General features: G+C 38.8%; 1 protein-coding gene across 1 annotated transcript in view; it reads right to left on the bottom strand.

Moving 5' to 3' along the window:
- Positions 1-23806, bottom strand: part of DNAH8 (dynein axonemal heavy chain 8) — a 318214-nt gene that overhangs the window by 43224 nt on the left and 251184 nt on the right. The window contains exons 83-85 of the mRNA XM_024766073.1: positions 12548-12621; positions 9860-10012; positions 9337-9492 (exon numbers count right to left, since the gene is read on the bottom strand). Coding sequence (XP_024621841.1) covers positions 9337-9492; positions 9860-10012; positions 12548-12621 — 383 coding nt within the window. The remainder of the gene's footprint in view (positions 1-9336; positions 9493-9859; positions 10013-12547; positions 12622-23806) is intronic.

The raw sequence follows: 23806 nt of genomic DNA, 5'->3' as shown, positions 1-23806 counted from the left end.
ATCACCTAGTACACAACACGGATTAATTCAAACATTACCATACCATCAGCTTGCCCTGCCTCAGCACACAATCAGTCTCTCTAAGAAAGGTCCAATTATTTATTCAGGTTAGCTCCCAGAACTTTGACCCTGGTGCCTCTCCATATGGAGAGTAGAATTCTAATACATCTATGGGAAGATGTAATTCTACTTCTCTACCTCTAAATGTATACTAACTTTTCTCTCTTTTGCCTTCCCTAACCCAACACACACACACACAAACACACACACACACACGCACCACACACTGTTTTCACAAGCCATCCCAATACTTCTTCTTGCAGCTGTTCCATGCTTTAGATCTTGAATAACACTACCATTTAAAGGAATCTAAATGAATTGCAGTTTGGACAAATTCATGGACAAGTCAGAAAAGAAACTGAGATACTGAGAAGCTTTAATTACTGATTTTTTTAGGATATGCTTTTAAGATTTTTTTATATAAATTTATTTTATTTATTTTTGGCTGTGTTGAGTCTTCATTTCTCCATGCGGTCTTCCTCTAGTTGCGTTGAGCAGGGACTACTCTTCTTCCTTGCAGTGCACGGGCTTCTCATTGTGGTGGCTTCTCTTGTTGCAGAGCTTGGGCTCTAGAGCACAGGCTCAGTAGTTGTGGCGCACGGGCTTCGTTGCTCCACGGCATGTGGGATCTTCCTGGACCAGGGCTCGAACCCATGTCCCCTGTATTCGCAGGCAGATTTTTAACCACTGTGCCACCAGGAAGTCCTCTTTTAAGATATTAAATAAAACATCAAAATTAATTTGGGTCCAGATGTCCACCCTGGGAGGTCAGACTGAGGGCAAACAACCCTTAAAAATGTCAACTACTGGGCTTCCCTGGTGGCGCAGTGGTTGAGAGTCCGCCTGCCGATGCAGGGGACACGGGTTCGTGCCCCAGTCCGGGAAGATCCCACATGCCGCAGAGCGGCTGGGCCCGTGAGCCACGGCCGCTGAGCCTGCGCGGCCGGAGCCTGTGCTCCGCAACGGGAGAGGCCACAACAGCGAGAGGCCCGCGTACCGCAAAAAAACCAAAAACAACAACAACAAGAAATGTCAACTACTAGCGTTATTTCTAGAGCTGTTCTTCTTTAGGTTAGGCTGTCAGGTGTTGGACATTTGCATGGCGTGACTTCCCACTCCTTAGCTAATTAGACCAAAGGTGAGCAATCAGCCTAAGAAGAGCCAACAGTATCCCTTCTCCCAGGAATTTGGACTTAGAGTTCAGAACAGGTATTCAGAGTTTGTCCTAGTCAGAACTTAAACCAGAGAGGTTTGTAAACTCAGGAGCTGTGAAGAACCATCTTCCACCTTGAACACAGAGAAGATTAGGAGGAGCCACGGGGTTGGGAGGAGGCCTTGACAGGAGGAGACATATCTCCCATTTTTGTCTCCCCTTTTGTACCTGCGCCTCGGGAGAAGGATCATGGTTGTCTAATGAACAAACATGTGAGTTGATTATTATCAGCATGAAAGGCACCCTCTCTCACTCTCCGGAGGGTCAATTAGGAAGCTGACGTGTGGTTTTGAATTTCTTGCATGGGTCCCAAGAAGCACTATGGTGAACCTCCTCCAGGTTGCTCTAGGAGCAAGGGGGGCCTGGAGGGTCTATGGGGTACTAACACGAAAATCCGTTCAGCTAACACTTGAGGCTCTGGGATTTCTTCCACCTTGAGGGCTTTCAAAGAGAAGAATGCTAACCACTTACGAACCAAACACAAATGTTTTCCCATTTTTTCAAAAAAGAGAATCAACTCTAAAACAGTTTTACCTGTTTTGACTTAGTTTTTAAAATTTACTGTTCAATTAGTAGGAGACTGAATGAACAACAATTCTTTCTTTCCAATTACTGAAGCTGCTTAAATTGGCTCTGTGGAAACACTCCCGTTTACATGCACTGAGCAATTGCAATTCAGTTGCTCCTTAAAATGTGATCTTTGAAAATTGCCCTAATGCTGAGGTTTGCTTCATTTTATGTTACTATCAATTTTTATTTAAAATGTTCAGTTTTTAGGTTGGTTCACTAAAGTCATAAACTGTTTAACTCCTTTTAGAAAAAAAGACAAAATGTGGTGTCTTTTCTTTCACAAATGAGGTCATTTCACTTTCTTGCTATTGTTTTTTTTTTTTTTTTTACTCACTGAACCCTGTAAGTGACAATAAAGAAAAAAACAACCCCTAAGTATCATCTTGGAATAATATCAGGGTAGACTCAAACCACTGGGACCTAAGACCTCATTTGGAAGCTCAAAAACAGAGGACTTTGCTAGAATTTGGAATATTTGGCATATTGAATCTCTCCAATCCAATTAGTATTTTTGAAACTATAGGATGAGTCTTATGTTTAGAAAAATATTAGGATGAGTCCAATAATAGAAAAATATTAGAATCAGTGCATTTTCAAGAAGTTTTAATCTAGTTGAGAAAATAAGACAAAACAGGAAAGGACAACAGGGTACTAAATATAATTAACTGTCAAAATTTCACAGGTGATAAGCTTGAAGAAGACATTCAATCAAGGGCTCCTGGGAAGAATGAAACTGAAGCTGGTCTTTGAAAAGAAGGGAGAAAAGAATCCCAGACTTAGCAAAGGTCAGGAGCAAAGACAGGAATGCAAAGTTCACGATTCAGCCAGAAGGAGGCTGCAGGACTGTGCCACTGCAGCAGAGGACAACCTCTGGTGAGTAGCTGGAACTACATCCCCACGTGATGATTCAGGGATGAAACATAGACAGATTTGATGTTAGGAGAAAGAGCTAAAACCTGACTCAACAGAAGGGGGTTATTATCCATTATTAAGTTGGAGATGATGATTTTAGGAAGACTAGTCTACTCCCTGCTAGACTGAACCAATAAGCTTCCTTCTTTTTATTCCAAAGAATATATAAAACACAACTACTAGTGAAATATGGAAAACTTGGAATACTCCTTAGAACACTGAAGAGAGGCTGTTCAATGGAGTCATCATTTTAATGATGTCAAAGCTATTTCCAGTTTTATGTTAGAATCTACCTCAGTCCAATGATCCCCCGCCTCCCAGTCCAGCGCAGATTCACTTCAGTCCCATCTTTAAAACAAAGCTCTCTGTGGAGCATCACACCTATTTATTTAATAACTGGAGTTAGCATAAGATGAAAAATGCAATCTATACTAGACAATATAAGGGAAACTTGAATAGGTAAAAATAATTAACAGAAATGGTCAGAACCACTGGGAAACACTACAGAGGTACGTGTAAAAGATCTTCTTAAAAATCTGTATCATGTTACTGTAATTATTTTGAAGAGATTTGCACTAAGAACTTTATAATCACACCTCCCCAAAGAGAGAACTGTTATAAACAGTATTAAATTTGAAGGGAGTGTTTGTCAAGGCTTAAACCTAAAAAATATGTCAGAGGGGCTTCCCTGGTGGTACAATGGTTTGGAGTCTGCCGGCCGATGCAGGTATATATATATATGTCAAAGAAGTAAACACTTTTCTGAATGAGGAACTGTTAACAGTGGTACTCTCTGAGCCCCATAGATATGGTCATTTTTACTAAATATTAAACAAATATTTTAAGAGCCATGGTAAAATTTCCGAGTTTGCAACTGCCAGTGCAGGCCCTTAGAACTCCTAATCAAAGATTCTTGCAGTAAACCTCACAAAGCTGTGTATAAGCCATAAGAAAAGTCCCAAATGTGGGCTTCAATGTGGGTGAGCCAAGGTGAGGGGGAGAAATATCCAAACCATGAAAAGGTCATAAAAATGACTAAAGACTCCTCCCTTAAGGGCAGTGGCTCTTTGGGAATTATTCTCCACTCTCACTGCATATTAGAATCACTTGGGAAGTTTTTAAAAGGTCTGAGCTCTTCACGCCGATGCCTCCTCCAGGGGATTCTGAGGCCCAGGCAATGGCTGAGGACCACTGCTTAAGGTGCTCACGGGTCCAATGTACTGCACTACAAGGGGCAGTATATTGACTATCAATAGGAACAAAACAGGAAACATTATTGTGACCTGCAGGAGGTATTGGGAGGAGACTACAAATGGAATTGTTGAAAAACTGTTGAATTTCAGAAGACCAAAACTTTGGAGGAAGGTATATTTAAAATTAAAATCCTGAAGGGTGAGTGTGGGCTTGCTCTGAAGGCCAGAACAGTGCTACACTGGACTTTCTGGCAAGATGTAGAGAGAGAATATTGAGGCCAGAGGGAAGTTTCCCCCTAGAGTCATCTTCAAGAGGATGCGGGAGGACTTCTCTGGTGGTGCAGTGGTTGAGAACCCACCTGCCAATGCAGGGGACATGGGTTCGAGCCCTGGTCTGGGAGGATCACGCATGCCGCAGAGCAACTGGGCCCATGAGCCACAATTACTGAGCCTGCGCTCTAGAGCCCGTGAGCCACAACTACTGAGCCCATGGGCCACAGCTGCTGAAACCCACGCGCCTAGAGCCCGTGCTCAGCAACAATAGAAGCTGCTGCAGTGAGAGGCCCGCACGCAGCAGCGAAGACCCTACACAGCCATAAATAAATAAATAAATAAAAGAGGATGCGGGAAATGTTCTCAGAAGTAGTGGCCAAATAAGCAGAGGCATGCCCCATGATGCTGGGGATGAAAGGTTCCCACGGGGAGGGCAGGAGGGCTGCCTGGCCGAGGCAGAGACATCAGCCGACTGCAGCAAGAGCGGCCGCTGCTACAGTAACCTCCTGGCCAACGTGGAGGTCGAGCTCCTGGAGGAGAGGGGAGGGAAGCAAGGGGGGAGTAGGAAGCAAGCAGAGCTTAGTGCAGAAGTGGCTGGTGCAACTATGCAGGTTGCCATGGCAGCGTACCCCCTTCTACTGGGTAATCCTGCTCCCATCCCAAGACACCTTCCACCACTCTTCTGCCCAAGATTGTCCTTGACCAGCCAAATCTACTTCCCCTTCTTATAGGAGAGGAGGGATGCTCATTTTGTCCTCTGCAACAAGAGTAGGGTCCACATAACACGTGATGCTCTTGAGCTGGAGTGAGTTGATGGCATGATGCCAAACTTTGATTCAGCAAGAGAAACACATTGGAGGGCAGGCAGGGGATGGTTATTTTACCACTCGCTCCTGCATTCTCATGTGTTATGGATTCCAGCATGAACCCCTTGTAACCGAGCAGGAACCTCTGAGGCCTTCCCAGGATAGAACCCCCCACCCATGTCCTCCACCTGACTATTGTCTGTAGAAAAACTTCAGTCAAAGAATAAATTTAATCAGAGAGGTGAGAAAATACAAAAAGAAAAGAAAAAACAAGACCAAATAATAATACTTTAGTCGTTAAACAAAGTCAAGGACCTTTATTTCTTCCTCAAGGACTATAGATAATATTCTGAGCCATGTCCTTTGAGCTGTCTTATAGATACTGAAACCCCCACCAGGTGGAAGAAGTTAACTGTATGTTGCCCACAAGCACATAGACCCCAGACCAGCTGGAACCAAACGATTGATGATGCTGACTCCCAATTACCTACCTCACCACCAACCAATCAGAAGAATGTGCACGAGCTGACCATGCCCTGTTCCTCGAACACTATAAGACTCCTCACTACCCCCTCCAGGGTGGTACACACAGCTTTGAGGGCATTAGCCTGCTGTGGTCCCCTCTGCCTGACAAAGCAATAGAGCTATTCTTTTCTACTTCACCCAAAACTCTATCTCCGCATTTCTACTCAGCAAGGGTGAACAGGGCCCGAGTTTCGGCAACACTCTCCCCAGCCCAGAAGCTTCATATTATGTTACATAAACCAATTCCTTCTTCTTTTTTCAGTCTCTGCATGGACAAAAGTATATACATCGTGTTTGTATAAAGCAAGGGATATCCAGGTAAATTTGGAGGAATCAATTCATCAAAAAGACTTGTATGCAGAAAACTATAAGACACTGATGAAAGAAATTAGATGCTACAAACAGATGGAGAGATATACCATGTTCCTGGATTGGAAGAATCAACATTGTGAAAATGACTATACTACCCAAAGCAATCTACAGATTCAATGCAATCCCTATCAAACTACCAATGGCATTTTTCACAGAACTAAAACAAAGAATTTCACAATTTGAATGGAAACACAAAAGACCCCGAATAGCCAAAGCAATCTTGAGAAAGAAAAACAGAGCTGGAGGAATCAGGCTCCCTGACTTCAGACTATACTACAAAGCTACAGTAATCAAGACAGTATGGTACTGGCACAAAAATAGAAATATAGATCAATGGAACAGGATAAAAAACCCAGAGATAAACCCACCTTATCTTTGATAAATGAGGCAAGAATAAACAATGGAGAAAAGACAGTCTCTTCAATAAGTGGTGCTGGGAAAACTGGACAGCTACATGCAAAAGAATTAAATTAAAACACTTCCTAACACCGTACACAAAAATAAACTCAAAATGAATTAAAGACCTAAATGTAAGGTCAGACACTATAAAACTCTTAGAGGAAAACATAGGCAGACACTCTATGACATAAGTCACAGCAAGATCCTTTTTGACTCATCTCCTAAAGAAATGGAAATAAAAACAAAAATAAACAAATGGGACCTAATGAAACTTACAAGCTTTTGCACAGCAAAGGAAACCATAAACAAGAAGAAAAGACAAGCCTCAGAATGGGAGAAAATATTTGCAAATGAAGCAACTGACCAAGGATTAATCTCTAAAATATACAAGCAGCTCAGGCAGCTCAATATCAAAAAAACAAACAACCCAATCCAGAAATGGGCAGAAGACCTAAACAGACATTTCTCCCAAGAAGATATACAGATTGCCAACAAACATGGAAATTTGTTACGCCCACTAGGGAGACCAGTATGAAGGTTCCTTAAAAAACTAAAAATAGAACTACCATACGACCCGGCAATCCCACTACTGGGCATATACCCGAGAAAATCATAATTCAAAAACAGACATGTACCACAATGTTCATTGCAGCTCTATTTACAATAGCCAGGACGTGGAAGCAACCTAAGTGTCCAACAACATATGAATGGATAAAGAAGAGCTGGCACGTATGTATAGCTGATTCACTTTGTTATACAGCAGAAACTAACGCACCATTGTAAAGCAATTATACTCCAATGAAGATGTTAAAAAAAGAAAATCTGGTACTTGACTATTATATCCAACACTAGAAAAATATAAGCCACAATCTGTCTATTCAGAACAGTCCTTCCTGTAACAGTTGCGTGTTAAACTCTAATGTGTACACGAATCACTCGGGCATCTTATTACAATGCAGAATCTGATTCAGTGGGTCTGGGCGGGGCCTGAAATCCATCTCTTACACGTCCCCAGGTGATGCAGATGGTGCTGACCCAGGACCACAAGCTCCTAAAGAATTCCAGATTTTTCTATCAAGCTGGCTTTATCCTAACCAAGAAAAGAATATGTTTAGGCAATATCACAGTAAACATTTCTGAAACTGATAAAACTAGAACCGAGGGAAAAATGCTTGAATTATCTGCACTCCTTGTATAGTCATAGAACTGGACAACAGAATGTTAGAAATGGGAAAAGTCTTGAAAGATCACCTCCTTCTGCCTCTAAACACACAGATGGGGAAACAGAAGCCTCGAGAGGGACATAACTTGACCAACCTTACGTAGCTAATTGATGTCACAACAAGTCTAAAATCCAGGCTTCCTGACTCTCCGTGAAGTGCTCTTTCTAACACACTATGATTGGATTTTAAGAGATCTTCGCAACCTTTTTTTTTTCATAGGCATGCCGCTGTTAGCTTCACGGCCTTAGCAGTGGAGATTTTTTTCTGTTTTAACCCAAATACAAGCCACTTTAAGTGCAAGCACACTTCGGCCCCATGACTGGCCCATGGTCCTGTTCTTCTTTTTAACCCTTGGATAATGGCCACTAAAAACACAGATTGCCATGTTGACCATATGGAAAATACCCCCCAGTCATCTGTCTGTGATAAGCACAGTGGAAGAGTTGAATCATCACTACTAGGAAAAGAATCATAAAATTTATTATTTGTAAATTGGGCTTTAAATAACAGAGTTTAAAGCAATATTTGTATTAGAGTGTGATAAGGCCTAGCAAACCCAACAATTCCCAGATAAGAACATATGAAATCAGCTTCAGTGACTTGAAAGCTGTACTTTACAATCAATCCAAAGGCCACAATGGAACTTAGCAAAAATAACCAGCCGCTAAGCGTTTAACCTGATTTTAAGTCTCTCAGAGTTGGGGGACAGATAAACACCAGCTGTCCCCTCTAAACAGCCCTCTCTGTTGGGCAGCATGAAACCTGGTAAAGTGGTGGAGCCAAGGAACCTATGGGTAAACACGCCCAGTATTTTCTGGGGTGGGCACCAAATTCCCCTCCACCTTTGGGCAGGGTGGGTAGAGATGAGGCCAAGCTCTGCCGGCTGCTGTGCACAGCTGAACCATGACTCCTGGTTTAAACCAGTTGATTCATTTTGTCCTCACTCCAACCTCAGGGAAAGAAGAAATGTAGGAAAGAGTTAAAGGAGTCCCTTTATCTCTCTGTGAAATCAAGGAGTGAATCAAGTACATTAAAATTATACAGCTTTCAAATACAGAACAAAATACAAAATTCAAATATAGAACAAAGCAATAACAAAACGAAAATAATCCCATAGAGATGTTGCTGGGCAGCCATAAAATTATTAAATGACTATATAAGTACACAGTAAAAGCAAAGAACAAACAACGTGAAGAAGACAGGTGACCCTTGTGACTCCTCTTCCCAACACCACCACTTCTGTCACCGGTGGGAGGAGGGTTGAAACATACTTGTATCCAGGGCAGACAGCGTGGGGCTTGACTCCTAGATCTACTGTTTAGAGAGGAACTTAACCTCTCTGAGTCTCAATTTCCTCACTTGTAAGATGGTGATAAATCCTACCTTGAAAGGTGGCTGTTAGTATTACATGAGATGGTGTACATAACATTCCTGGCCAGCACAGGCACTTTCAAGACCAAGCTCCTATCACAGTAATCCGTTTGTTCATCCCACAAATATTTATTGAGCTCTGGCAATGCCCCAGCTGCTGCTGTCACAGGGGGAGACCCAGCAGTTACAAAAGAACAAAGTCATTGCCCTGGAGAATCTTATACTCTAGGGGCCAAAGTGGGGGTGTGGCGGCAGGAGGACACATAAATACATAAACAAATATGCATGTCCTGTGCCAGGTGGGGAAAAGTGCCATGAAGGAAAAAGAAAGCGAGGTGAGGAGAGCAGACAGTGCAGCAGAGAGGCAAACATAACATCATTAGCATCCTCTAAATGTGCAAACTGCTCTCAGAAGTTACCTGCACAGTGGAGTGTAGAAATGCTACAGTGTAAAGCATTGGCTTCCACATGGGTAAATTACTGATATCCAGAAGGTCTTGATTAATTCCAGCAAATGTTCTTTTCAAACCTGCACGAACGCCTTGGGGTGGCTCATTAGTGAATTTGAGAGAAGTCTGTCATAAAAAGCAAATAGTAGTTTTGTTTCTATAAATTACCGTGAAGAATAAAATAGAAATTACAACACATCGGCCAACAATATGCTTATGGTACATAAATGGGCACCCTGTAAGCTACTTACATTGATCAGAGCTAAAACCCAATAAATTAATACTGAGTCTTATAACTCTTCTGTGGGAATCTTTACCATATAATCTTGATAATTATAGTCAAGATTTTGACGATAATGGCATAAGATTTTGCAACGCATTTTCTACTGGACCAGAAAGCCCTGTTATGTTTGCCATCTTTCCATAATCATATTTGTGCCATCTTTATTTGTATAACTCTCAAGGAAAGGATACTTATCTCACAGTAACAAACCTGAAGCAATGTAATGGGAAACCGATTGTGGGGCTCGGTAGTTAGCCACACTCGGAAAGTATCATTGCTGGCATCAGTGGTAGTTAATGTCTCTAGCAATTCTTCCATGAATTCTAGGCCAAGGTGACAATTCTGCAGTAATACCCAGCCACCCTGTATTCAAAAATGATTTCATATTAATTCCTTATAACTTTTTTTGCTATGACTTTAATAAAACAAAACATACAAACAAATTTTTTGAAACTTTTACTCAGGGCGTAAGAATACTCTGTTTTGAGCACATATATTTTAATGAAATTGTTATATGTCAGTACAATCTTCTTTTTTCTGTTAGTTGTAAAGCTGGTTACTTGGAATCAAGTGGATTCAAAATGATTGTATCCTGCCACCCCTGGTTTAGAAGGGAACAAAAGTTAAAATTTGAAGCCCGACTTGTTTAAGTACAGTGTGTGCACCATCTAATGGTGGGAATGGGTATTTTGGAATTTGTAACTTAAATTGTCCTGCCTAGGGTAAATCAGAAGGGACTCACCCCGAAACCAAGTTGTCCACTGTCACAAAGAGAGATACACATTACCTCATGAAAGTTGGAGGTGTTGACGAAAATTCATTAACAATCAAGTTAGGAAGAAAAGAGAGAATTTTATTTGAGCCAAACTGAGGATTATAGCCTGGGAGACAGAAGCTCTGAGACCTGTCTTGCCTGTTACAAGTCAAAGGCAGAGTCATATACATTTTCGAGACAAAGGATCATACATCAAAATGACATGCTGACATTTCACATGAGGTTCACCAAAGATACACAGTCCAGGTACACATACAAAGCCAGTAACAAGTCAGCATGACTCCCTGCAGAGTTGGAAAAGCATGCTAATCTTTTAAGAAGTTACCTGGCTAGCGTCAGAAAAAAGGGGGAAAAAAATTGGTCTTTGCATTCGAGCAAGCATTCCCACCTTTGAGGAGGTCTGGTTAATGCGTGATGCAGATGTACATTGTACACTAAAAGGGGAGGGAGGAGGCCCAAATGAGCAGAGAGAGAGAATTTTATGCTTAAGTTTTCTTCTCCTGACTTAAAATACCAATTTTATTTCACCAGAGGCAATAAAATACATTTGGTGGCATTTGCTACCATAATATTAAACCTTATTCTTTGCCATCACTCCTCCCAGATATTCCTGAAACCACAAAACTTTCTAAGCACTATCTAAATACTTGATAAAAGCTTCTTTAACAATGTAATTCACATGACCGTCACAGTTCTATAAGAACACAGTTTATTAGCCAGACAATATCTTGATATATAATGAGATCAGATAAATACAGCTACAAATCATAGAACTTAGTGTATATATGGTAAGGCCTGTATATACACCTTCTACTGCAAGAGAAAACAGAACTCAGACTGGCTTAAGCAGCAAAGGGGACTTGTTGGTCTAGACAACTGGGGTGTCTAGACCAAGATGGACTTCATGGTTGGTTTGTGTCATCGTGGATCCAGTTACTCTCTGATTCCCTGCTCTGCATTCCACCGTGTCAGCTTTATCCTAAATCTTTCAAGTGGCAGTGTGGCTGTACCTACTCATGGGTTATTGTTGTTGTTTGTTTGTTTGTTTGATAACGCCATTATTATCAATATTTATCCTACCTTGAGACACAGAACATGGAAGTTATAAAAGCTAATATTCCAAAGAAGGTTTTAATGTGAATGCTGTACCAAATTTAGAAGTTTCTCACTCGTGGAAACTAAAGAACTTATTTAAGGCCCAAAGTCAAACTGTCAAATCACTCAATAGAGTGAATTATTTGATCTGAGTAAAAATAATTATATATAATTTCTTCAATATACATAAATTAAATACAATATATTATTGAATTTAATTAAGTGGTAAAGATTAAGGCTTGGCGCACTTGAGAATTAACGACTAGCCTGAAACTTTGATGAACCAAGCAGAGTTTTAGCCCATTAACCCTCTCCAGTCATTAATTCCCAGGGAAAAGCTGCACCACAGTTGCTACAGACGTTATGAGATCAAAAGCTTAAAAATAAACCAAGATCTTATTTTATTTTTATAAATGGCGCAATTTCTTATTGCTGCTGAAATTGCTATCTACCAACCATTTCTAGAAAATTAATGACCTGTGTATTTATTAGGTGTGATGAAAAATAGTTCTCAACATTCCATCCAGCTTGCAATTTTCAATAAAAACCATTATCAATATTTAAACATAACACCCTCAAATATTTCTTATTTGCCTGAAACTATCCATTAATGAAAAATGAAAGTCTCACTTTAATTGAAATTTGACTGTCTCAATCTGTCACTTCTTAAGCACTATCTATTAATATTGAACATGACATTCCAAGACTGCTAGAGCTGCATCCTTTAGGAACCGGAAAGTGTGGCTGCCAAATTATCAAAAAATATTTAGTGAAAATAAAATGGAGCATATGCTATAGAAAATGGAACAAGTATTTTGTGGGGATGTCAGGAGCAAACTAGCTGGAGGCTTAAAATTTGTAGGAAATCAAAGGTTGACTCTATATACATAAATAAAAATGAAAAATAATGATTGAGCATCACAGGTAGAATGCTTTACCCATCACTGTGTTGGTCCTAAGTAGACCAGATGGCCAGAGGAATAATATCAAGAATGTTGCATGAAGAGTAGTTGTCCATTGCTACATACCTGCTGCATTGACATCTGAATCAGCTTTCGAGCATGTACTTCTTGTCCTTGCCCCATTGAGATAGTTCTGCATTCTGTAACACAGAAGGATCACTATGATAAAACATAAATTTTATAACAGGATTGGGACAAAAAATTAATTTCTGAATGGTCATAGCCTCCCTCCTCCGTGGCTTCTAAGAAGACTTTGTTATTCAAACAAGTCTGGCTTTCAGTTGTGTTGATGAGAGAAATAAGTGGAGCAGAAACTGGAACGGGAAGGACAAGGAAAGAGAGACAAAAGGCACAAGGCAGGTCTTTTAGAGAGTTCTGGGGTCTTTGGAGATAACGAGGAGATAGATTGATTGATGGGGGAGAGGCAGCTATAATGCTATCATAGGCATTAAGTGGGAAAGAGGATTTTTGAGTCTTGCTAAATTTTTAAATTAAATTATATTGGAGTATAGTTGCTTTACAATGTTGTGTTTGTTTCTGCTGTACAGCGAAGTGAATCAGTTATACATATACATATACCCGCTCTTTTTTAGACTTCCTTCCCATTTAGGTCACCACAGAGCACTGAGTAGAGTTCCCTGTTCTGTGTTTTGACTAGAATATTTTTTTTTGGTGTTTTATCAGATACTTCAGTAAAGATTTAGTTGGCTTTTTATTCTTTTACAACGTCAAGTTTGCAGTGTTTTGTCTGTCTGTCTGTTGGGGTTTTGTTTGCATATTTGTCCATTTTCCAAGATGGAACTTGTGGCAGCTTAGCCCCATGAGGGCTACATTCAGGGATAACTGCTCCTCAGGATTCAATCACCATCTTGTAACTGAGCATGAAGAAAAAGTGGAGACCGCTCCAAGATTAGAGGTGTGATTATAATCCAGCAGAATATACACTATATAGGCTTATTAGTGAATTTGATGTTCCAGGCAGAGAACCACACTTGTGCCTGTCACATGAATTCACTAAATTGCAGAAGTCTCTAAATAATGTTTGTGAAACTGGAATTGGAAATTAACTTTTAAGCAAGTCTTCGTGGACCCAGGTCTTCTTGAATTTTAGAGGCATGATCTCTAGATCTCTAGAGGCACAGGGAAAGGAGGTCAATGGAGACATTGTGAAGCAGTGTATGCTTTTGCCCTACTCTACTGGAGGAGCCTGAATCCTCAGAAAAAAGGGCTGCTGTAGCTGGGCAAACAATGAGGCTGATTTGGAAACTTTAGAAGTTACAGAGGATGAGAGAAATTCACAGGGTGGAGTTAGAAGTATGTCAGGAACCAGAGAAGAAGTTGCCAGGGCACACCATTTAAAATATAGCACCATGGGGTTAATGGCTAGAGATTCTGTGAGGGTTCGCAGGGTGCAGCATTAGGATTTTTTGTGGACTCAGGGTCACAGGGTGAAACTCTGCAGTGGGTGCCTGAGAGAGGATGGCAGAGCCCTGCTTGAAAAACTGGGAACTGCAATTGTCCAGAGGTCACTGAACAAAGCTGGATTTTCCCACCAAAGCCCTCATGAATGTCTCCTGCTCAAGGGGAACCAGGCACTGCTCCCAGGGCATCTGAGAAGAATCCACACACCCTATAATAGGAGAAGGAGGGAGAGGTGGAACTTGAAAGGGAGGAGCCTCCAAATTGTACAAAGAGATAGAGCCCCTCTTGTTTCAGAAGAACCCACAAATGTTAGGTAGGTCAATGGAGGAAAGTTTGATAGGGACAAAAATTATTAACATGTGAGCATGAGCCACAATCTATCTCCCCTGTCCTTCCAACTCTTCTGAAATACACCTTTTAAAAGGAAGAACTGGTTTTTGTTCAGGTGGCCTGAGTTTCTTATCTTGACCTGGGTAAGTGGTCAAGAGGAGACTTAGAGGCATTCCTTCAAAACAAACCCAGAATCTGACCACTTCTGGACATCTACACTTTTAGTCCCCGGTCCATCACCTCTTGCCTGTATTCTTGCAGTAGCCTACTAACTGGTTACCTCTCTCCCACTCCTTTTCTCTACTAGTTATTCTTCCCACGGCAGACAGAGGAATTCTGTCGAATCCTAAATCAGATTACGTCCATCCTCTGCTCAGAAACATCCGATGGCTTCCCATTTCATTCCGCACAAAATCCAGAATCCAATTCAAATTCTTACCTCTAAGACCCTACACAATTGGCTCCCACTGCTACCGCACTCTACACACACACATACACACAAACACACACTTTTTAGGATCTCACCACCATTCATTCACTCTTCTCCAGCCACACTGGCCTCCTCCCTCCTCCCCAGGCACACTCCAGCCTCACCTCTGTTCCCTCTGTCTGAAATGTGTCTCCTCGAACGCTCCACTGACTTAATTCCTTACATCTCAGGTCTTCCTCACCTTCTCAACAAGGCCTTCCCTGGCCATCTGATCTAGTACAGCATACCTATCCCCGTCACTCTGCCCCTTACCCTACTTTTTCTTAGCATATTATATACTTTTTAGCATATTATATACTCACTTGTTAATTAATTACTGTCTGTCTTCCCCTGACCCTAGAACATCAGCTCCACAAGGGACTTATATCACAGTGGCTTATCCAGCACCTAGACAGTGCGTAGCACTCAGTAGATACTCAATAAATATTTTCTCAAACTTTAAAAACAGATATAATTCACATATCATAAAACTTACCCCTTTAAAGTCTACAATTCAATGTTTTTTTAGTATACTCATAGAGTTGTGGAACCATTACTACTGTCCAATTTCAGATCATTTTCACCAATCCAAAAAGAAACTTCACATCCATTAGCAGTCCCCATCACCCTCTCCCACTCTAGCAACCACTAATCTACTTTCTATCTCTATTCTAGACATTTCTTTTAAATGGAATTATACAATATGTGACCTTTTGTGTCTGTCTTCTTTTACTTAGCATAATATTTTCAAGGTTCATCCATATTGTAGCATGCATCACAACTTCATTCCTTTTTATGGCTGAGTAGTAGTCCATTATACAGATGTACTATATTTTGTTTATCCATTCATCAGCTGATGGACATTTGGGTTGTTTCCACTTTTTGGTGAGTATGAATAATGCTGCTATGAACATTCATGTATAAGCCTTTGTGTGGACATGTTATCAATTCTCTTAGATATAGACTTAGGAGTAGAATTGTTGGGTCTTACTGCAATTCTATGCTTAACTTTTTGAGGAACTGTCAGGCTGTTTTCCAAAGCAGCTACACCACTTTACAGTTCCATCAGCAACGTATAAAATTTCTAATTTTTCTGCATCCTTGTCAACACTTGCTGTTGTCCATCTTTTTGATTATAGCCATCTTGAAATGAAGTGGTATCTCACTGTAGTTTTGATATCCATTTCCCTAATGATTAATGGTGTTGAGTAACTTTTCATGTGCTTATTGGCCATATGTATATCTTCTTTGGAGAAATGTCTATTCAAATCCATGGCTCATTTTTTAACTGGGTTATTTGACTATTTATGCATTGTAAGAAGTTCTTTTTACATTCTGTATACCAGATACTTATCAGATATATTATTTGCAAAATTTTCTCTCATATTGTATTAATAGGTTGTCTTTTTCACTTTCTTGATGGTATTCGTTGAAGTACAAAAGTTTTCAATTTTGTTTAAGTCCAATTTATCTATTTTCTCTTTTGTTTCCCATGTTTTAAGTGTCATATTTAGAAAATTACTGCCTAATCCAGTCACAAAGATTTATTCCTACATTCTCTTCTAAGAGTTTGATAGTTTTAGCTCTTACATTTATGTCTCTGATAATTTTGAGTTAATTTTTGTATATGGTGTGAAATAAAGGTCAAACTTTATTCTTTTGAAAGTATTGATAGATATTAGTTTTTCCAGCATGGTTTGTTGAAGAGGCTGTCCTTTCTCGATTGAATGGTCTGGCACCCTTGTTGAGAAACAACTGACCATAAATGCGGGTTATTTCTGGACCCCCAATTCTATTCCATTGATATATATGTCTATCCTTATGCCAGTACCATTCTGTCTGATTACTGTAGCTTTGTAGTAGGTTTTAAAAAGCAGGAAGTGTGAGTTCCACACCTTTGTTCTTTTTTTACAAGGTCGTTTTGGCTATTCTGGGTTCCATGTGTTTCCATATGAATTTTAGGATCAGCTTGTCAATTTCCACCAAAAAAAGGCAGCTGGGATTTTGATGGGAGTTGCTTTAAAGCTGTTAAATCAATTTGGAGAGTGCTGTCATCTTATCAATTTAAAATCTTCTGGGAATTCCCTGGCAGTCCTGTAGTTAGGACTCAACACTTTCACTGCTGTGGCCCAGTCTCAATCCCTGGTCAGGGCAGTAAAATCCCACAAGTTGGGCAGCATGGCCAAAATAATAACAATAAAAAAATAAAGTCTTTCTATCCATGAACATGGGATGTCTTTCTATTTTTATCATCATCATTATTATCATTATTATATCTTCTTTAATTTTTCAACTGTTTTGTAGTTTTCAACTCACAAGCTTTGCACTTCTTTGTTAAATTTATTCCTAAGTATCTTATGATATTGTAAATGAAATTGCATTTATAATTATACAAATTTTTGGTTTGTTTATATATTAATTTTTGGTTTTTTCTTGCTAGTGTGTAGAAAAACAATGGATTTTCAAATAGGATCTTATGTTCTGCGATCTTGTTGAACTTGTTTATTAGCCCTAGTAGTCTTTTGGTGGACTGCTTAGGCTTTTCTATATGCAAAATCATGTCATCTTCAAATTGAGATGGTTTTACTTCTTCTTTTCCAGTGTGAATGCCATTTATTTCTTCTTCTGGTCTGACTAAAACCTCCAATACAGTGCTGAGTAGAAGTACAAGTAGACATTCTTCTCTTGCTCCTGATGTTTGGGGAAAAATATTCAGTCTTTAAACATTATGTAGGATGTTAGCTGTGGGATTTTGTAGGTGCCCTCATCAGGTTGAAGAACTTCCCTTTTATTCCTAGTTTGTTGAGCACTTTCATCATGAAAGAGTGTTGGATTTTTTCAATGCTTTTTCTGCAACTATTAAGATAACCATGTGGTTTTTGTTCTTTCTTCTATTAACATGGTGTATTACATTGATTAATTTCCATATGTTTAACCAACCTTGCATTCTTGGGATAAATCCCCTTGGTCATGGTGTATAATCCTTTTTATATGGTGCTGGATTTGGTTTGATAGATTTCGTTGAGAATTTTTGCTTCTATATTCAAAAAGGATATTGGTTTCCTTCTAATGTCTTTGTCTAGAATTGGTATCAGAGTAATATGGGCTCATAGAATGAGTTGGGAAGTATTCTCTTTTATTTTTTGGAAAGATTTGTGAAGAATTGGTGGTATTCATTAAACATTCAGTAGAATTCACCCATAAAGACATCCAGTCCTGGTATTTCTTTTGTTGGGAAGTTTTTGATTACTAAATCAATCTATTTAATTTTTTTTGAATTTTATTTATTTTTTATACAGCAGGTTCTTATTAGTTAACCATTTTATACATATTACTGTATATATGTCAATCCCAATCTCCCAATTCACCACCACCACCACCATCCCCGTGCCACTTTCCCCCCTTGGTGTCTGTACATTTGTTCTCTACATCTGTGTCTCTATTTCTGCCCTGCAAACCAGTTCATCTGTACCATTTTTCTAGGTTCCACATATATGCATTAATATACTATATTTGTTTTTCTCTTTCTGACTTACTTCACTCTGTATGACAGTCTCTAGATCCATCCACGTCTCTACAAATGACCAAATTTCGTTCATTTTTATGGCTGAGTAATATTCCATTGTATATATGTACCACATCTTCTTTATCCATTCATCTGTGGATGGGCATTTAGGTTGCTTCCGTGACCTGTCTATTGTAAATAGTGCTGAAATGAACATTAGGGTGCATATGTCTTTTTGAATTATGGTTTTCTCTGGGTATATGCCCAGTAGTGGGATTGTTGGGTCATATGGTAATTCTATTTTTAGTTTTTTAAGGAACCTCCATACTGTTCTCCAAAGTGGCTGTATCAATTTACAATCCCACCAACAGTGCAAGAGGGTTCCCTTTTCTCCACACCCTCTCCAGCATTTGTTGTTTGTAGATTTTCTGATGATGCCCATTCTAACTGGTGTGAGGTGATACCCCATTGTAGTTTTGATTTGCATTTCTCTTATAATTAGTGATGTTGAGCAGCTTTTCATGTGCTTCTTGGCCATCTGTATGTCTTCTTTGGAGAAATGTCCATTTAGGTCTTCTACCCATTTTTTTATTGTGTTGTTTGTTTCTTTAATATTGAGCTTCATGAGCTGTTTATACATTTCGGAGATTAATACTTTGTCCGTTGATTCATTTGCAAATATTTTCTCCGATTGTGAGGGTTGTCTTTTCTTTGTAAATGGGACTGTTTCCTTAATCTCTCTTTCAGAATTTTCATCATTAGTGTATAGGAATGCAAGAGATTTCTGTGCATTAATTTTGTATCCTGCAACTTTACCAAATTCATTGATTAGCTCTAGTAGTTTTCTGGTGGCATCTTTAGGATTCTCTATGCATAGTGTCCTGTCATCTGCAAACACTGAGTTTTACTTCTTCTTTTCCAATTTGTATTCCTTTTATTTCTTTTCCTTCTCTGATTGCCATGGCTCGGACTTCCAAAACGATGTTGAATAATAGTGGCGAGAGTGGACATCCTTGTCTTGTTCCTGATCTTAGAGAAAATGCTTTCAGCTTTTCATCATTGAGAATGATGTTTGCTGTAGGTTTGTCATATATGGCCTTTATTATGCTGAGGTAGGTTCCCTCTATGCCCACTTTCTGGAGCGTTTTTATCATAAATGGGTGTTGAATTTTGTTGAAAGCTTTTTCTGCATCTATTGAGATGATCATATGGTTTTTATTCTTCAGTTTATTAATATGGTGTGTCACATTGATTGATTTGCATATATTGAAGAATCCTTGCATCCCTGGGATAAATCCCACTTGATCGTGGTGTATGATCCTTTTAATGTGCTGTTGGATTCTGCTTGCTAGTATTTTGTTGAGGATTTTTGCATGTACATTCATCAATGATATTGGTCTGTAATTTTTTGATTTTTGTAGTATCTTTGTCTGCTTTTGGTATCAGGGTGATGATGGTAGCCTCATAGAATGAGTTTGGGAATGCTCCTTCCTCTGCAATTTTCTGGAAGAGTTTGAGAAGGATGGGTGTTAGCTCTTCTCTAAATGTTTCATAGAATTCACCTGTGAGGCCATCTGGTCCTGGACTTTTGTTTGTTGGAAGATTTTTAATCACAGTTTCAATTTCATTACTTGTGATTGGTCTGTTCATATTTTCTATTTCTTCCTGGTTCAGTCTTGGTAGGTTATACCTTTCTAAGAATTTGTCCATTTCTTCCAGGTTGTCTATTTTATTGGCATAGATTTGCTTGTAGTAGTCTGTTTAGGATGCTTTGTATTTCTGCGGCGTCTGTTGTAACTTCTCCTTTTTCATTTCTAATTTTATTGATTTGAGTCTTCTCCCTCTTTTTCGTGATGAGTCTGGCTAAAGGTTTATCAATTTTGTTTATCTTTTCAAAGAACAAGCTTTCAGTTTTATTATCTTTGCTATTGTTTTGTTTCTATTTCATTTATTGGAATGCTCCTTCCTCTGCAATTTTCTGGAAGAGTTTGAGAAGGATGGGTGTTAGCTCTTCTCTAAATGTTTCATAGAATTCACCTGTGAGGCCATCTGGTCCTGGACTTTTGTTTGTTGGAAGATTTTTAATCACAGTTTCAATTTCATTACTTGTGATTGGTCTGTTCATATTTTCTATTTCTTCCTGGTTCAGTCTTGGTAGGTTATACCTTTCTAAGAATTTGTCCATTTCTTCCAGGTTGTCTATTTTATTGGCATAGATTTGCTTGTAGTAGTCTGTTTAGGATGCTTTGTATTTCTGCGGCGTCTGTTGTAACTTCTCCTTTTTCATTTCTAATTTTATTGATTTGAGTCTTCTCCCTCTTTTTCGTGATGAGTCTGGCTAAAGGTTTATCAATTTTGTTTATCTTTTCAAAGAACAAGCTTTCAGTTTTATTATCTTTGCTATTGTTTTGTTTCTATTTCATTTATTTCTGCTCTGATCTTTATGATTTCTTTTCTTCTACTAACTTCGGGTTTTGTTTGTTTTTCTTTCTCTACTTCCTTTATGTGTAAAGTTAGATTGTTTATTTGACATTTTTCTTGTTTCTTGAGGTAGTCTTGTATTGCTATAAACTTCCCTCTTAGAACTGCTTTTCCTGCATCCCATAGGTTTTGGACAGTTGTGTTTTCATTGTCAATTGTGTCTAGGTAATTTTTGATTTCCTCTTTGATTTCTTCAGTGATCTCTTGGTTATTTAGTAACATATTGTGTAGCCTCCTTGTGTTTGTGTTTTTTACGTTTTTTTCCCTTTAATCAATTTCTAATCTAATAATGTTGTGGTCAGAAAAGATGCTTGATATGATTTCAATTTCCTTAAATTTACTGAGGCTTGATTTGTGACCCAAGGTGTGATTTATCCTGGAGAATGTTCCGTGTGCACTCGAGATGAAAGTGTAATCTGCTGTTTCTGGATGGAATGTCCTATCAATATCAATTAAATCTACCTGGTCTATTGTATCATTTAAAGCTTGTGTTTCCTTATTAATTTTCTGTTTGGATGATCTGTCCATTGGTGTAAGCAAGGTGTTAAAGTCCCCCACTATTGTGTTACTGTCAATTTGCTCTCTTATAGCTGGTCTCCTAGGCTGTCTTCATTTCTTTTCATTCTTTTTTCTCTCTTTTTACTTCTTATAGATGTATTCGGGTTTTCTATTTCTTCTTGTGTCAGTTTCAGTAGTTGTCTCTTTCCAATAATTTGTGCATTTCATCTAGGTTATCTAATTTGTTGCATAAGTGTTCATAATATTATGTTATGATTTTTATTTTTGTCAGGTCACTAGAGATGCCCTTTGATAAAAGAAAATTTCACATATTGAGATATGGCAATGTCATTCTGGCTTATACATGAGTTTACTTGAATTTTATGCTAACTGAAACAGCCTGTTTGTGGCCTATCAAACATACATTGTACATCTGCTCTAATTATCACAGAGAAGGACACATTGACGAGAATTAAAGAATGTCCATGTTTAAAATAAAGATTTTATAAATGCCTCCCTTCCTGCGATGCCAATGCTGTACTCCTTTGATGATAAGACTCCCTTCCCAGGTGCCAAGGCCATACTGACTCACTATGTACTTGCTGATCTGTTTTCTTGAAACCTTGAAGGAATGTATCTCTGACTTGTTTGGTGTTCTTGGTTCTGACAAGACACAAAACTGTGCTGAAAACCATGCTTCTCCAGAGAGGGTCCTCTGAGTTATCTGAGAGGCTGTTCTGGCTTTAGTCCTCAGTTTGACTCAAAATAAAACTCTTTTCTATTCTTATTATAGATTGTTTATTGATTATTTTCATTGATACCCCTCTTTCATTCCTGATTTTAGTTATCTTAGTCTCCTCTCCTTTATTCTTGGTCAGTCAAAACAAAAGTTTGCCAATTTTGTTGATCTTTTCCAAGAAGATACTTTTGGTTGGATGACTCTCTATTGTGTTTTAATTCCCTCTTGCATTTTTTTCCGACTCAAATATTTATTATTTCCTTCCTTTTGATTGCTTTGGGTTTGCTCTTCTTTTCCTAGTTGCTTAAGGTGGAAGGTTAAGTTATTAATCTGCAGTCTTTCTTCATTTTTAACATAGGTTGATAAATATTTGATAAATTTCTGAATAGTCTGGAAACACTAGGTTGATTGACATTGGAAAAGTGAGGAAGCTTTGCACTTGAGGAAGGAAAGAATCCCAAAGGACAGAGGCCAGTGAGATAAGAGGCAGTGCAGGCTGAATTTCCAGAGGGGGTGGGAAAAGCTGCCAGAACATCATGATGGGGACTACCAAGAGAAGGAAGGATGCAGAGGATGTTGTAGGAATTATTTTGCAGGTAATGCAGCATGATTATTCTTTGGTGGTATGGGATTTTGGGGTTTTTTGTTTGTTTGGCTGGATGGTTATATTTCGGAGACACTAGTAAGATTTCAACTGCCTTTCTATATCTTCCCAAAATTAGGCTTGAGTGTCTTTCACTTTTCCTCTTTCTTTTTAAAACTGTAAAAAATCTAATTAAATAATATAGGCTTATAGTGAAAGCTTTGTAAAATATAGGAGACTATAAAGAATAAAATAAAAATCACCAATTTCCTTCCATAGAGACCTTCATTCTAATCTTTTTAGTATGCACAGTCCACAACCACTTACCCTCATTTCAAAATTCAAAACAATCTGAAAACTGACAGTTTTGCCACAAAATCACTTTGGTGGCAAAAGCTGACCTGAATGGATATGAGCCTACTTATAGCCTTTATTTATCGCCATCTTTATGAATATTAATACTCTCATCTGCAATGTATTATATAATATATGAAATGCTACCTTTCTAAAACATGGAAAATTCTGATCCCTGCAATGTATCTGACCCCAAGGACTTTGAATAAGAGATTGTAGACCTATCTATATTAAAAGTTATACATATGTATAATAATACATATATATGTCATTTTATATCTCTACTTTTTAACAGTACATTGTATTTTATTGTCATTAAATATTATTGGGAAATAGTTTTTAATGGCGGCACAATGTTCCATCATGGTGATGCATTCTTGTCAATTCAGCCACTATCCTTTTGTGTATTTAAGACACTTTCCATTTTTCAATACTATAAATAGCACTAGATTAAACATCCTTGTATATGAGTCTTGATGTGTATCTTTTACTTTGTTTTTATGATAAATTAGTACATGTAGACTAGTTGGGACAAAGCATACAAACATTTTAAAGATTCATGATATATATAAAAAAAGGACTGCCAGTGTCTCCAGCTGAAATAAGAATGCTGTGATTCCCAGCCCACACTTCTATCTTTTTTTTTTGAAACCAAACAGATAACAAAAGCCTTTCTGTGTCCCCCATTTCTTGTCTGTAGGAAAAATGCTTCAGTCTTCTAGACTCTCCCTGAGTTCCAAAGGGTAGATTCCAACAGTTACTAATTAAGGATGTGAGGGAATGCAGAAACAAAAGAAAAGTAGTCAGGAAACAGCAGTGCAGAGGGGGTAGAGTCAACATGGCGTACTAGGAGGATGCGGAATTCGTGTCTCCTCACAACTAGGGCACCTACCAGGCACCAGTGGGGGACCATGGACACCTAAGGAGATGGGAGGAACCCCCAG

Source organism: Neophocaena asiaeorientalis, unplaced genomic scaffold (assembly GCF_003031525.2).
Source record: "Neophocaena asiaeorientalis asiaeorientalis breed wild unplaced genomic scaffold, Neophocaena_asiaeorientalis_V1.1 scaffold46, whole genome shotgun sequence".
NCBI lineage: Eukaryota > Metazoa > Chordata > Mammalia > Artiodactyla > Phocoenidae > Neophocaena > Neophocaena asiaeorientalis.
This window is presented reverse-complemented; position numbering and strand designations above follow the sequence as displayed.